The 13,332-nt window shown below is 48.5% G+C and overlaps 1 protein-coding gene across 1 annotated transcript; it reads right to left on the bottom strand.

Moving 5' to 3' along the window:
- Positions 1–1,050: 1,050 nt before the first annotated feature.
- Slc25a41 (solute carrier family 25 member 41) lies at positions 1,051–8,884 on the bottom strand. Its single transcript, XM_020176158.2, has 6 exons — positions 8,738–8,884; positions 8,156–8,308; positions 7,896–8,003; positions 2,640–2,807; positions 1,770–1,917; positions 1,051–1,226 (listed from the first exon to the last, which is right to left on the bottom strand). Exons 1-6 carry the CDS (start codon positions 8,867–8,869, stop codon positions 1,051–1,053), a joined length of 885 nt encoding a protein of 294 aa, XP_020031747.1. The 5' UTR covers positions 8,870–8,884.
- Between the last annotated feature and the right edge of the window lie 4,448 nt (positions 8,885–13,332).

The raw sequence follows: 13,332 nt of genomic DNA on the forward strand, positions 1-13,332 counted from the left end.
TGTGGACTGGAAGGAGGGGCTTAGAGAAAGACCCTGTTGGACGGGTGGGCCGGGCGCTCAGCGTGATAGTCGTGAACACAAGCCAATGAATACAGGAGAAAGGCGGTGCTTTTAAAGATTGGCAGTCAACTTAATCTAATCCCTGACGAGTTCTGGGTGATGAGCTTGGATTTGGACTTCAATTGCTTTCCGCGTTAACCGGAATCCTTTTCCAGCCCTGGCTTCCAAACCAATGGCTGGGCGACAGGGGCGGGCATTAGGTGACTGACATTACTATGGACAAATAGCAATGAAAGAAGTAAATTACCCCGTTTTTGTGGGAACCAGTGGAAGCATAGCTGCATTGGGGCGTAGCCAGCTGCCAGGCGGAGAGAGGGGATTAGCGGGAGCCGGAGTGAATGGCAGTCTACGTGGGCGCTGGTGACCGGCTGCTGGAACTCAGGCCTGACGTCTTGGGTTAGCGCTCCAGCGCTTACCTGGATAGACCCGGCACGTGGCCTGCTTGAAGCTTTTTGGATCAGTGATCCCGAGGGATGTGGTAGCCCGAAAGCTGGAGGAAACTCTGGGATCCCCTGTCCCCTCTTCTCTCTCCCCCAGGGATCTAGAACCCCACCCGTTTTCCAGGGCTCATGGAGCCAACTCCTTTCCCCACTCTATGCCCTCCAAGGACTGTTTCTCAGCTCCTAACTCCACCCTTCTTCTCACTTCACATAAGTGATACCCTTGCTCTCATCCTGGACCCAAGAATCCGAGGTTCTCAGTTTTCCCTTCTAGACCCAGCTATCCTAGACATTCCCAACAGAAATAATCTTTATTCCTAGTTGTCTGCACCTTCACCATTTAGCCCTGGAGCCAGGACGAACCAGTAGAGGCAAGATCTGAGTCCAAACTCAGGTCTCAGGCTGCACCCTGAGAGGGAGCCTCAGGATTCTTCTAATCAGGGCCCCCAGCTGGCTTTCATAACCAAAAACTGCCCTGGGCCCTGAGCCTGGAGGGCTCTTCGGTACCCAGGGACACTGGGTCTTCCAGTCCTTTTCTGTCCAGGGTGTGTCACTTTACACCCAGGGTTTTCTTCATGGCTTCGTACACCATGTAGCTGATGCCACCTGCGGGCAACACCTTCAACAACGTGGGAGTCATGCCTCGGTACAGCCCCGGCCAGCCCTGCTGGGCCAGGATCCGCTGAAAGACTCCACGCATGGTGGGGTTGGAGCCCTCCACCGTGTCTGTGGGGAAAGAGGCAAGCTGCTGGGTCTGATTTGAGAGGTTGTTTGGGGGGCTGTCTTCGTGGTCAGCGTGGGAGTCTGGGTCACATTTTGGAGGAGTTTGTGGAGGTCATTTGGGAGATGGGTATTAGTATTACTGATTTTTTTTTTTTTGGCAGTACTGAGGTTTGAACTCAGGGCCTACACCTTGAGCCACCTCACCAGAGCCGCCTCCCCAACCCCCTTTTTTTTTGGCTGGGGAAGGATTTTTTCGAGATAGTGTCTCACAAACTGTTTGCCTATGCTGGCTTCAAACCGCGATCCTCCTTATCTCTGCCTCCTGAGTAGCTAGGGTTACAGGCGTGAGCCACCGGCACCTGGCTTAGTATTACTGATTTTTAAAGGGTCAATTGGGGGGCTGGGGTCAGATTGGGGGTAAGAATAATAAGGCTTGGTGAAAGTGCCCAAGATCAGATGTGGAGAATCTGGGAGTTAGTTTAGGACAATAAGAAAACTCCAAGGCAGGGAAGGGGCATGCTTGGTAGCCACTAGGGCTAGGCTGACCTTCTGCCTGCATCCGTGTGCGCACCAAAGTCAGTGGGTAACTGGCCATCTGGCCACAGGTCGTGGACAGAGTCACAGATGATAGGCTAACCAGACCACCGGGGTCCTCCATGTCCCTGCCGGACTTCAGCCACAAGCTCTGGATCATCTGCCAAAGAAGAAGACAAGAATGGTATTCATAAAGTCAAGATTTGGAATCAGCCCAGGTGTCCGTCAGCAGATGAATGAAATTGTGGTCTATATACATGATAGAATAGTATTTAGTCATAAAAAGAACAAAGTCCTGTTATTTGCAGCAATGTGGAGGAACTGGAGGACATATAGTAAGCTAGGTACAGAAAGACAAATGCTACATGATCTCACTATATGTGGAAGCTAACATCTTTGATCTCATAAAAGTACAGAGTAGAATAGTGGTTACCAGAATCAGCAGGGGGAGAGGAGGGTTAGTGGATACCAGGGTGCTGTTGGGTAGGAAGAATAACCTCTGATGTTCTGTAGTGCAGTTGGATAACCATGGTTGAGGACAATTTATTGTCTATTTCAGAATCGCTAATAGGGCAAGGTGTGGAGGTGCATACCTCTAATCCCAGTACTAGGGAAACTGAAGCGGAGGATCATGACCCTGTTTTGAAAAAAAAAAAAAACCCAACAACAACAAAAAACTCCCCCTCCACAACAATTGAGAGGATTTTGAATGTTCTCAACACAAAGAAATTATGTCTGAGAAGACATACATAGACTGAAATGTATCCTATGAATACATAAAACTGTGCCAATTAAAAGTGTGTTAAGTATTCATAGAAACAGAAAGTCACTGGAGAAAGCCCACTATAGGCTGGGCTCCAGCCTTCCCCATGGGGCGCACACCTCGTAGACAGCCAGGTCTGTGCAGGCGTAGGGGACGATGCCCAGCATGTTAGGTAGGTAGCCGCGGTAGAGGGCGCGGGTGCCATCGTGCTCTAGGATCTGCCTGGCACAGTCCAGCAGCCCCTTGTACTGGCCAGTCCGGCGCAGGGTCAGCCTGGTCTTTAGCACCTGGGGGTAGGAGAGGGGAGTGAGACAGCTTGTCTGATTTAATCTTCTCCATGACCCTAGGCAGTGACCATTGTGTTCCTGTCCTGCAAATGAAACCCAGGCCAGGAAGACAAAGAGCTGGGTATTAGCCCAGATCTGTCTTGTTCCCTGCTGTGTCTGCTCCCTGAATTCAAGTTTTGAAGTTCAAGTGGGGACAAAACTAAGCAATGCTGGCTCATCAACTGATGTTCAGGTAATGATGTCTGAGCCAGCACCAGTGGCTCACGCCTGTAATCCCAGCTACTCAGGAGGCATAGATCAGGAGGATCATGGTTTGAAGCCAGCCCCAGGCAGATAGTTCACAAGACCCTATCTTGAAAAACCCCTCACAAAAAAAGGCTGGTGGAGTGGCTCAAGTGATAAGAGTGCCTGCCTAGCTGCTTAGCATGCATGAGACCTAAGTTCAAACCCCAGTGCCGCCTTAAAAAAAAAAAAGAAAAAGAATTGTCTGGAGTGGCCTTACCTAATCAAATAGTGCAGTCATTATTGAATGTCTGTCACCAGAGACAAGAAGTCAAGACAGGAACAAGGGGTGTGTCTCAAGCAGTAGAGTGTCTGCCTAGCAAATGCCTGGCTCTGAGTTCAAACCCCAGTACCACCAAAGCAAGCAAGCAAGCTGGGTACATGTGGCTCATGCCTGTAATCCCAGCTACTCAGGAAGCAGAGATCAGGAGGATTGTGGTTTGAAGCCAGCCTGGGCAAATAGTTTGTGAGACCCTATCTAGAAAAAAAATCACAAAAAAAGGGCTGGTGGAGTGGCTCAAGGTGTAGGCCCTGAGTTCAAACCCCAATGAAAAAAAAAAAAAGAAAAAGGCAGAAGAAAAGAGAAACAAAAGGAAATGACAGATAGGAAGCACTACCCAGGCTTTTTGTTTTATTTTGGTGGGACTGAGGTTTGAACTCAGGACTTTGAGCTTGCAAAGCAGGTGCTGTACCAATTGAGCCACACCTCCAATCCATTTTGTTCTGGTTATTATGGAGATAGGGTCGTTGAAACTATTTGCCCAGGCTGGCTTTGAACCATGAACTGCAAACTCCTGAGTTCAGCCTCCTCAGCAGCCACCGGTGCCCAGCTGTTTTGTTTTGTGGTGCTTGGGAAAACCCAGGGCCTCATAGATTTTAGGGAGGGACAAAAGCCAAATGAGTGCCAGGCACTGGTGACTTATACTGTAATCCTAGCTACTCGGGAGGCAGAGATCAGGAGGATCTCAGTTCACAGTCAGTCCGGGCAAATAGTTTGTGAGACTCTATTTCAAAAAACCCTTCATTTAAAAAAAAAAAAAAAGGGGGGCTGGTAGAGTGGCTCAAGGTGAAGGCCCTGAATGCAAGACCCAGTACTGAAAAAATAAATAAAGAGCCAAATGAGGTCTGTGCTAGCTGTGACCTTGGCCAGCCAAATATTCTGCTGTGGAATGCAGGCCCCAGGTGGCCAGATCTGGCAATTTTCAGAAGCCAGAATTTTTATGAAATTATCTAATACTCAAATATCAGAAACTCTACAACTGTGTTTTTACTACCTACTGTAGCAAGGACAATTCTAGGATGGCTGCTACTATGGTTTGAATGTGATTTAACTGTCCCCCCCAAGATGCAATCCCTATCATGACTTAAGTGCTGGAACTTAATCTGACTACAGCGTTTAGAGGAGGTGCCTCCGGGAAGTGATTAGGATTAAGTAAGGTCATGGGGTGGAATCCCTATGGTTGAATCCTGGTGGGTTTATAAGAAGAGGGAGAGACATATGTGTTCCCTGTACCACCTGGGGACTGCCAGCAAGGAAGCCACTGATATGTACGATCTCTTAAACCTCCAGAACTGTGAACCTCAATATATGTTTCTTTCTTTCTTTCTCTCTTTCTCTCTTTCTTTCTTTCTTTCTTTCTTTGTTTCTCTCTCCCTCCTTCCCTCCCTCCCCCATTCCTTCCTTCCTTCCTTCCTTCCTTCCCTCCCTCCCTCCTTCCTTCCCTCTCTCTTTCTCTTTCCTTTTTTTGGGTGGTACTGGAATTTGAACTCAGGGCCTCATACTTGCTAGGCAGGTTCTACCACTTGAACCATTCCACCAGCCCTTTTTTGTGATGGGGTCTCTTGAACTATTTGCCCAGGCTGGTTTTGAACTATGATCTTCCTGATCTCTACCTCCTCTGTAGCTAGGATTACAGACGTGAGCCACATTTATCTATCTTTCCTTCCTTCTTTTTGCTTTTTCTCTTTTTTTGGGGGGTGGGCAATACTGGGGTTTAAACTCAGGGCCTACACCTTGAGCCACTCCACCAGCCCTTTTTTGTGATGGATTTTTCCCAGATAGGCATCACAAACTATTTGCCCAGGCTGGCTTCAAACAGCAGGAGGATTACAGATGTGAGCCACCAGTGCATGGTTCTCTCTTTCTCTTCCTTTTCCTTCTCCATCCCCTGCCCCAATCTATGTTAGCCCAAGATGGCCTTAAACTCAACATCCTCCTGCCTCAGCCTCTCGAATGCTGAGATTATAGCCATGAACCACTGGGCTCATCAGTTGACTTTCAGATAATGAAAAAAATTTTCTGCAGTGACCTCTTCTAATCAAAGGGTGCAGTCATTGATTGTCTGTCACCAGAAACAAAAGATCAGAGACAGGACGTACACTCCACATTTGGTGGTTTTTCTTTTTGTGGTGCTGGGAATGAAACCCAGGGCTTCAGGCATGCTAGGCAAGTGCTCACCAATAAGCCACATCCCAGTCCTTCTGGTATTAAAGATGCAAAACTATCCAAGCACTGGTGCCTCATGCATGTAATCCTAGCTACTTGGGAGGCTGAGATCGGGAAGATTGTAGTTTGAGGTCAACCTGGGCAAATAGTTGGTGAGACCCCCCATCTCCAAAAATAACCAGAACAAAATGAAAAAAAAAATAACCAGAACAAAATGGACTGGAGATGTGGCTCAAGCATAGAACACCTGCTTTGTAAGTGCAAAGCCCTGAGCTCAAACCCTGGTCCTACCAAAAAAAAAAAAAAAAGGCAGCAAAACTGCACTGGACATTAATGGTGGACACCTGTCATCTTAGCTACTCAGGAGACATCTCAATCCGAGCCATCTCAAGCAAAACCCGAGGCCCTGCCTGAGAAATAACTACAGAAAAAATGGCTGGTGTACTGGTTTAAGTGGTAGAGGACCTGTATAGCAGTACAAAACTATAGTTGGATATGGCTTGCGTCCCCCAGGGATTGTTGTTGGAAGCTTGGTCCCCAGTGTGATAAAGTGAGTGGTACTATGGAGCCTTTAAGAAGTGGATCTCAGCGGGAGGTGATTGGGTCACCGGTTGGCACTGCTCCCAAAAAGAACTAGTGTAGTTCTACAAATATGTAGAAAATGGTGGCTTTTGCCAGGTGCCAGTGGCTCCCTCCTGTTAATCCTAGCCATTCAGGAGGCAGAGATCAGGAGGATTGTAGTTCGAAGCCAGCTGTGTAAATAGTCCTCAAGACCCTATCTTGAAAAAACCCATCACAAAAAAGGACTGGTGGAGTGGCTGAAGGTGAAGGCCCTGAGTTCAAACCTCAGTACCACAAGAAAAGAAAGAAAGAAAGAAAGAAAGAAAGAAAGAAAGAAAGAAAGAAAAGGCTTGCAACTATTCATGTGGACACTATACAGTTGTCAAACTCTTAGAACCATAAAACGACCTAAAAACCCTAATGCAACCCTAACATAAACCATGGGCTTTCATTAATAATGTAGCAGCCAGGCGTGGTGGCTGATGCCTGTAATCCTAGCTAGGGTGGGGAGTGTAAACAGGATTTTGGTCCTGGCTGGCTCTGCATTTATGAGATTCGATTGAAAAAATACCTACAATCTAAAGGGCTAGGGGCATGGCTGAAGTGGCAGAGCAGCTGCAAAGCCTGAGTGCAAAGCCTACTACCACCACCAGTAATAATAACCATAATGATGATGTATCGATTTGTTTCATCAGTTGTAACAGATACACAGTAATGCACGTTAATAACAGGTGTGGAAACTTTCTGTCTATGGGGAAAGGGAGAGGTCTGTGGGAACTCGACTTTCTGTTCAACTTTTTTTTTTTCGGCACTGGGGTTTGAATTCAGGGCCTCACGCTTGCTAGGCAGGTGTTCGCACTGCTTCAACCACTCCACCAGCCATTTTTTTTGTGATGGGTTTTTGAGATAGGATCTCTTGAACTATTTGCCTGGACTGCGTTTGAACCCAGATCCTCCTGATCACTGCCTGAGTATCTAGGATTACAGGCATTAGTCACAGCGCCCAGCTACCAAGGAGCATCCTGGATGGTTGGGGAGAAGGAACAGACCATTCAGTAAACTGTGAAATGAGTGGCTGGAGTGAAAGCTCCATGCCTATCTCACAGCAAGAAACTGGAGGAGGAGGAGAGAGATGAAGAGGAAGAGGCAGGACAAAAATGGAGGAAGAGGAAAAAAGGAGAAAGAAGAGAGGGAAGAAAAAGGAAGAGAGGAGAAGCAAGGAGGAGGAAGAGGAAAGAGAGGACTAGAGGTGTGGCTCAAACAGTAGAGCACCTGCTTTGCAAGTGTGAAGCCCTGAGTTCAAACCTCAGTCCCACCAAAAAGGGGGCAGTGGGACTGACAGAGTGGCTCAATTGGTAGAGCATCTGCCTAGCAAGCATGAGACTCTGAGTTCAAACCCCAGTGCTGCCACCCCCCCCCAAAAAAAAAAGAGAGGAAGAAAAGAGGAGGAAAGGAGGTGGAGTAGAAAGAGGAGGGGGAAGAAAAAGGAAAGGGGACAAGCAAGGAGGAGGAGAGGTAGAGGAGGCAGGAAAGAGGAGGAGTGGAAAGAAACAGAGGGCAAAGAAAAAGGGGAGGAGGGAGGAGGAAGGGAAGGAGGAGAAGGGCAAGAGGAGAAAGAATTGGTGGGGGAGAGCATGGAGGAGGGAAAAGGCAGAAGGAGGAGCAAGGGAAGAAGCAGAAGGGGGAGAAGAGGAAGAAGGAGAAAGAATTGGAGGGGAAGAACACGGAGGAAGAGGGAGGAGAAGGGAAAGAAACAGGAGGAGGGACATGGCAGCCGTGTGGGGCGGCCACCCTCCTACCTCCATGGGGTTGATCAGCGTCTGGGAGATTGCCACAGCCAGGGAACCCGCGAGGAGGCGCTCCTGAAAGGACGGGGACCCGTGCGCACCGCAGAAGAAGTTCTTGCACTGGGATGGGAGAGAGGGAGGGGGTGTGAGAGAAGCCAGCCACCCTCCTGCCTGCAAGCCATCTAGGGAGAAGGGTCTTGGGTCCGGAGGTGAATGTGTGCCTTGCTTAGGTGGGGGCCCGGGGAGGGGGGGTTGGGGTTGGAGCTCTTCACCTGCTCGAAGACTGAGAACTTGATGGCGTACTCGGGGGCGATCTTGAGCACGTTGATGCCGTTGCCCCGCCACAGGGAGCGCACGCCCCCCTCGTGCACCATGCTCCGGATACCTCCCAGCAAGTTCATGAAGTTAGTCTTGGAGGAGTAGACCTGGGGGGCGGGGCGAGGGCCCAGAGGATCTCTAAACCTACCCTGGCCCTGTGTTGGTCCCCATGCATGGAAAGGTTTTCTGGTCCCCTTCCCCTGCCCCTGCCCCCTTACTGGGGTTTGAACTCGGTCTTCCACTTGCTAGGTAGATGCTTTACCATTTGAGCCACTCCACTAGCCCTTTTGCTTTTAGTGTGTTTTTCAGCTAGGGTCTCCCACGTCTGCCTGGGTTGGCCTCCATCCTCCTACCTTTGCCTCCTGAGTGACTGGGATTATAGAAGTGCACTACCACTCCTGGCTAGGATTCTGTCTCAGCACCACATGACAGCCCCACCTGCAGCCTTACCTCCAACCTGAATTCCTTCAACACCATCACTGCCAATCTCCACTCATGATGTCCCCCAGGGCTCCAGCACCATTCTCCCCACGCACCTGCATGTAGACCTTGGCACGATCCAGAGGGGCTGTACCCGTGCGAGATACCGCCCCAGCCATGGCTCCGGACAGCAGAAACTTCCACAAGGCTCCCTGGTTATCCACTTCCAGTACCTCCACAGGGACCATCAGCTGCTCTCCTGTATCCAGCACCTGAGGCCAGACCCATCCCTTCCTGAACTCAGCACACTGGAGCCCTTTCCCCATGTGCGTCTCCAGGCAATCCAACCCCTCCATCACCTGCTCAGAGGGGAGTGAGCACTACTTATGGTGTGGACTGCATGGTCTTCCCCAGCTGTCCAGGCTGGAGGCACTGGCATACATCCCCCACTCACCTGTTGGGACGGAAGATCAAGGTGGTTGTCAGTCACGTGCCCAAACACATACCCATATACATGTGTGCAGCCTGGGTTCCAGGTGGGTGGGGGCTGGGGTGGGGGCGGAAGGGAGGCTTTGGTGAGTAGGTCCTTGATCCTCTTAAACAGAGTCTGGACCCTGGAACAAGGTTTTTGTGTTTCTTCACGACCAGTTCCCATGGTGGCTGAGGACTAGGGCACTTGGACAGTACTCCTATCCAGCTACCATGTGGGAGTAGCCAGTAAGAATGCTTTGTAAATTTGGAGTTCGGGGGATGCTGAGGTCACAGAAGCCCTTGTGACCTCATTGGGTGTTGTAGGCAGAATGGTGGTCCATGTCCAGATGCCCTGAGCCTGTGACTACATGTTGTTGTGGTCTGAATTCAGGCCAGACAAAATTCTCACGTTGAACCCCTCAGTCCCAATGGGGTAGAATTTGGAGGTGGGGTCTTTGGGAGGTAACTAAGGTCAGATGAAGTCATGAGGGTGAGACCCCATGATGTGTTTAATGGCCTTATAAGAAAAGGAAGAGAAGCAGGGCACAGTGGCTCACACCTGTAATCTCAGCTACTCAGGAGAGAGGATTGAGGTTAGAGGCCAGCCCTGGGGTGAGGGTGGGAGGGGAGTGTACGAGATCCCAAATCAATGAAAAAGCTGGATGCATGGGATGCATAAATAGGATTGTGGTCCAGGTGTAAAAGTGAGACCCTATCCAAAAAATAAAAAGGGCTGGCAGAGTGGTTCAAGTGGTAGAGCACCTATCTAGCAAACATGAGGTCCTGAGTTCAAACCCTAGTGCTACAAGAGAAGGAGAGGGAGAAATGAAACACACACTTTATCCTTCTGCCTCTCTCTTTACTGTGTGAGGATTTGGCAAGCAGACAGCCATCTGCAAGCCCAGAAGAAGGCCCTCACCAGCATCAGAACCAGCCACAACCTTGATTTGAACTTACAGCCTCCAGAACTAGGAGGGTAAATACCTGTTGCTTAAGCCACCCAGTCTAGGGGATTTTGTTATAGCAGTCTGAGCAGACAAAACACATTGGTTACATGGGCAGCAGGTGTGTGTGTGTGTATGTGTAGATTTTCATTTGGAATGGCTCAGTGTAAGATGACAAGGTATGGGAACTGGACCAGCCATTGCTGGCTTTGAGAACAGAGGAAGTGATCTCAGCCTAGGAACACAGGTGGCTTCCAGAAGCTGTAAAAGCCATAAGATGCAAAGATGATTCTCCCTTAGAGTCACCAGAACTTGCAAACTCCTTGATTTTAGCTAGTGACACCTCTCGAAGATTTCTGATCTCAAAATAACACATTTGGTTGTTTTGAGAAACATGCACTGGGCTGCATTGTCCCCACAGGAGAGGGGAGGGACAGAAAAAGAGGAGCTCTGGGGCCTCGGGAGAGATGAGAGACAAGCATATATTTGGGTCTGATGGAATGGACTTTGAATGCAGCTTTTTATTTATTTCTTTATTTTTTGTGGTACTGGGGCTTGAACTCAGGGCCTGCACCTTGAGCCACTCCACCAGCTCTTTTTTGTGATGGATCTTTTCAAGATAGGGTCTCAAGAACTATTTATCCATGTTGGCTTCAAACCTTGATCCTCCTGAGTAGCTGGGATTACAGGTATGAGCCACCAGCACCTGATGAATCTTGATCACTTCCTCACTCTGACCATGCCCCTGCCCTCTGTCTTGAACACTTCCTGCAGTGCAAACTGGGGTGCTGTTTGCACTTTTCTCAGTTTCTCTTTCTGGAAGCTGGAAGGAAGGATAGGTTCCACAGCGTAGTTTTGTCAATGGGTTTAGGTTAAAAAAAAACAACCTTGACTTCATAAGTATTTTTTTCCATGTCCACTCAGTCATCATATCCTCTTGGGTTAACCATCAAAATATATCTAGAATCTGGCTGCTGTTTCCCATGTCTGCAGCCACCAGCCTTGTCCTCTCTGTCACTGCTTCCGTATACCCCCACAAGTCCCTTGTGAGCACCAAGTCAGGTCCATCCTTCCTCTGCCCACAGCCATCCATGGCTCCCACTTCCTACAGGGTCAAAGCCCAAGTCCTCCCTGCAGGACCTGCCTGTCCCCTCCCTGCCTCCCTCCTCCCTTTGTCCCTCTCTCTTCCTCTGCTCCAGCCACACAGGCCTCCTCCCTGCTCCTCCAACACACCAGGCTCCATCCTGCTCCAGGGCCTTTGCATGGTCTGTGCCCTCTGCCTTCTATCTGCTTTCCCTAGCTATCCCCATGCCTCCCTCTCTCACCACCTTTTAATCTTCAGTCAGATGTCACCTTTGTGAGGCCTCCCAGACCACTCTATTTAAAATTTAATCTCTGCCCTGGAGTATTTGTTATTCCCTTTCTGTCTTTATTTTACCCATAACACCCATGCTTTCTACACTGCTGATATTTACTTGATTATTCTTGGTCCCTCCCCACTATAATGTAGGGTCCATGAGAACAAATTTTTGTCTATTCTGTTCACTTCTGTATCCCATGTCTGGGACCAAGGCTGGCACATAGTGAGTGCTCTGTAAATATATTATGAATGAGTGCATAACACGAAAGCCCTAGCATGGGGCAGGCCGCATGTTTCTGTTCAACAAATGGAAGTTCTTTTCCCTTTAAAGGTATGAGCGAAACCCCTCTTATTTTGTCGTAGTGATACTGAGGCTTAGAGAAAAGCAGGTCATCTGAGGTCACACTGTGCTATCTCATTGTTAGCGTCCCCCAAAGGCCCATGTATTAAAGGCTTGGTCCCAGCTTGGCATTATTGGGAGGTGGCTGCACCTCTAAGAGGCGGGGCTTACTGGGGCTTACATTCATTGGGGAAATGAATGCCTGGGGATCGTGGGAGCCTGGCCTCTTCCATCTTTCCCTGTTTTGCTTTCCAACCATCCACATACTCCTGCCATGGATGTGCAGCCACAGACTAAAGAAAGGTGCCAACTGATCATAGATGAAACCTCTAAAACTGTGCCAAAATAAAACTTTTCTGTGTCTAAATTGGTTATCTCATTTTGTGTTATAGCCGCAGAGCGCTGACTGATACACACCGCTCGTCACTTTGCAGACCTCCTAAATTCCAGCCATGCTGTGATGCATATGAGAATATGTACAGGAAAGTGGCTGTTAACCAGCCTACTTAAATAAGAGCAAAACCAGTAACGGTTGGTGCTGGCATGGCCTCTGTAAAATTGGTCATGCTCCCTTCTTGTTGATAGCTGTGTAGATTGTGTACAATTCTTCTGGTGGCATGGTCCTGAGGAAAGTATATCCTTTCACTCAACAACTCCACTTCTAGGAATGAGTCTTGGGGATATAGATAGAATTTAGAGGAAGTAAAAGTGCAAAATAGCAAGATTGGATACCTTAAACTGGGTGCCAGTGGCTCACGCCTGTAATCCTAGCTACTCAGGAGGCAAAGATCAGGAGGATCACAGTTTGAGGCCAGCCCTGGGCAAATAGTTCGTGAGACCCTATCTCGAAAAAACCCTTCACAAAAAAGGGCTGGTGGAGTGGCTCAAGGTGTAGTCTGAGTTCAAGCCTCAGTAATGCAAGAAAAACAAAAAAGCAACAAAAAAGATTGGATCTTTTATTTGACTGTGTGAAAAATGTTACGTATATATGTGGATCTGTGTTGGCTAGCTATTGTGTGTAATCATGCTTGGTGTGGTAGTACACATCTGTAATCCCAGCACTTGTGAGGTAGAGGCAGGAGGATAGCCAGTTTGAAGCCAGCCTGGGCTACATAGGGAGACCCTGTCTCAAAGATTAAAAAAAATCTGGGTGCTGGTGTCTCACTCCTGTTCTGTAATCCTGGTTCCTAGCTACTTGGGAGGCTGAGATTGGGAGGATCGCTGTTTAAGGCCAACCCGGAGAAACAGTGAAACCCCATCTCCAAAATAACCAGAGAAAAATGGATTGGAGGTGTGGCTCAAGCGGTGGGAAAAAAAATTCCATCTGAGGTTGGTTGAATCCATGGATACGTAATCTGTGGTTATAGACAGTCAACTCTCTCTCTCTTTCTCTCTCTCTCATCTAATCATTCTTCTGTCTTTCTATATATTCTGTATTTTTATTTTTTCTATAGTGAACTTGAATTACTTTTTTTTTTGATAGTACCGGGGTTTGATCTGAGGGCGTCACACTTGCAAAACAGGCACTCAACTGCTTGAGCCACACTTTCAATTGATTTTGCTCTGGTTATTTTGAAGATGGGGGTCTCAAGAAGT

Source organism: Castor canadensis, chromosome 14 (genome assembly GCF_047511655.1).
Source record: "Castor canadensis chromosome 14, mCasCan1.hap1v2, whole genome shotgun sequence".
Lineage (NCBI taxonomy): Eukaryota > Metazoa > Chordata > Mammalia > Rodentia > Castoridae > Castor > Castor canadensis.

Excerpts from the sequence above, each read along its gene's own strand:
- Slc25a41 (XM_020176158.2), bottom strand. The coding sequence starts at position 8,869 with ATGGTCCCTGTGGAGGTACTGGAAGTGGATAACCAGGGAGCCTTGTGG. Across the intron at positions 8,004-8,155 it reads AGTTCTCAGTCTTCGAGCAG|TGCAAGAACTTCTTCTGCGG; the intron begins GTGAAGAGCTCC and ends CTCCCATCCCAG. Across the intron at positions 1,918-2,639 it reads CAGACCTGGCTGTCTACGAG|ATGATCCAGAGCTTGTGGCT; the intron begins GTGTGCGCCCCA and ends CTTCTTTGGCAG.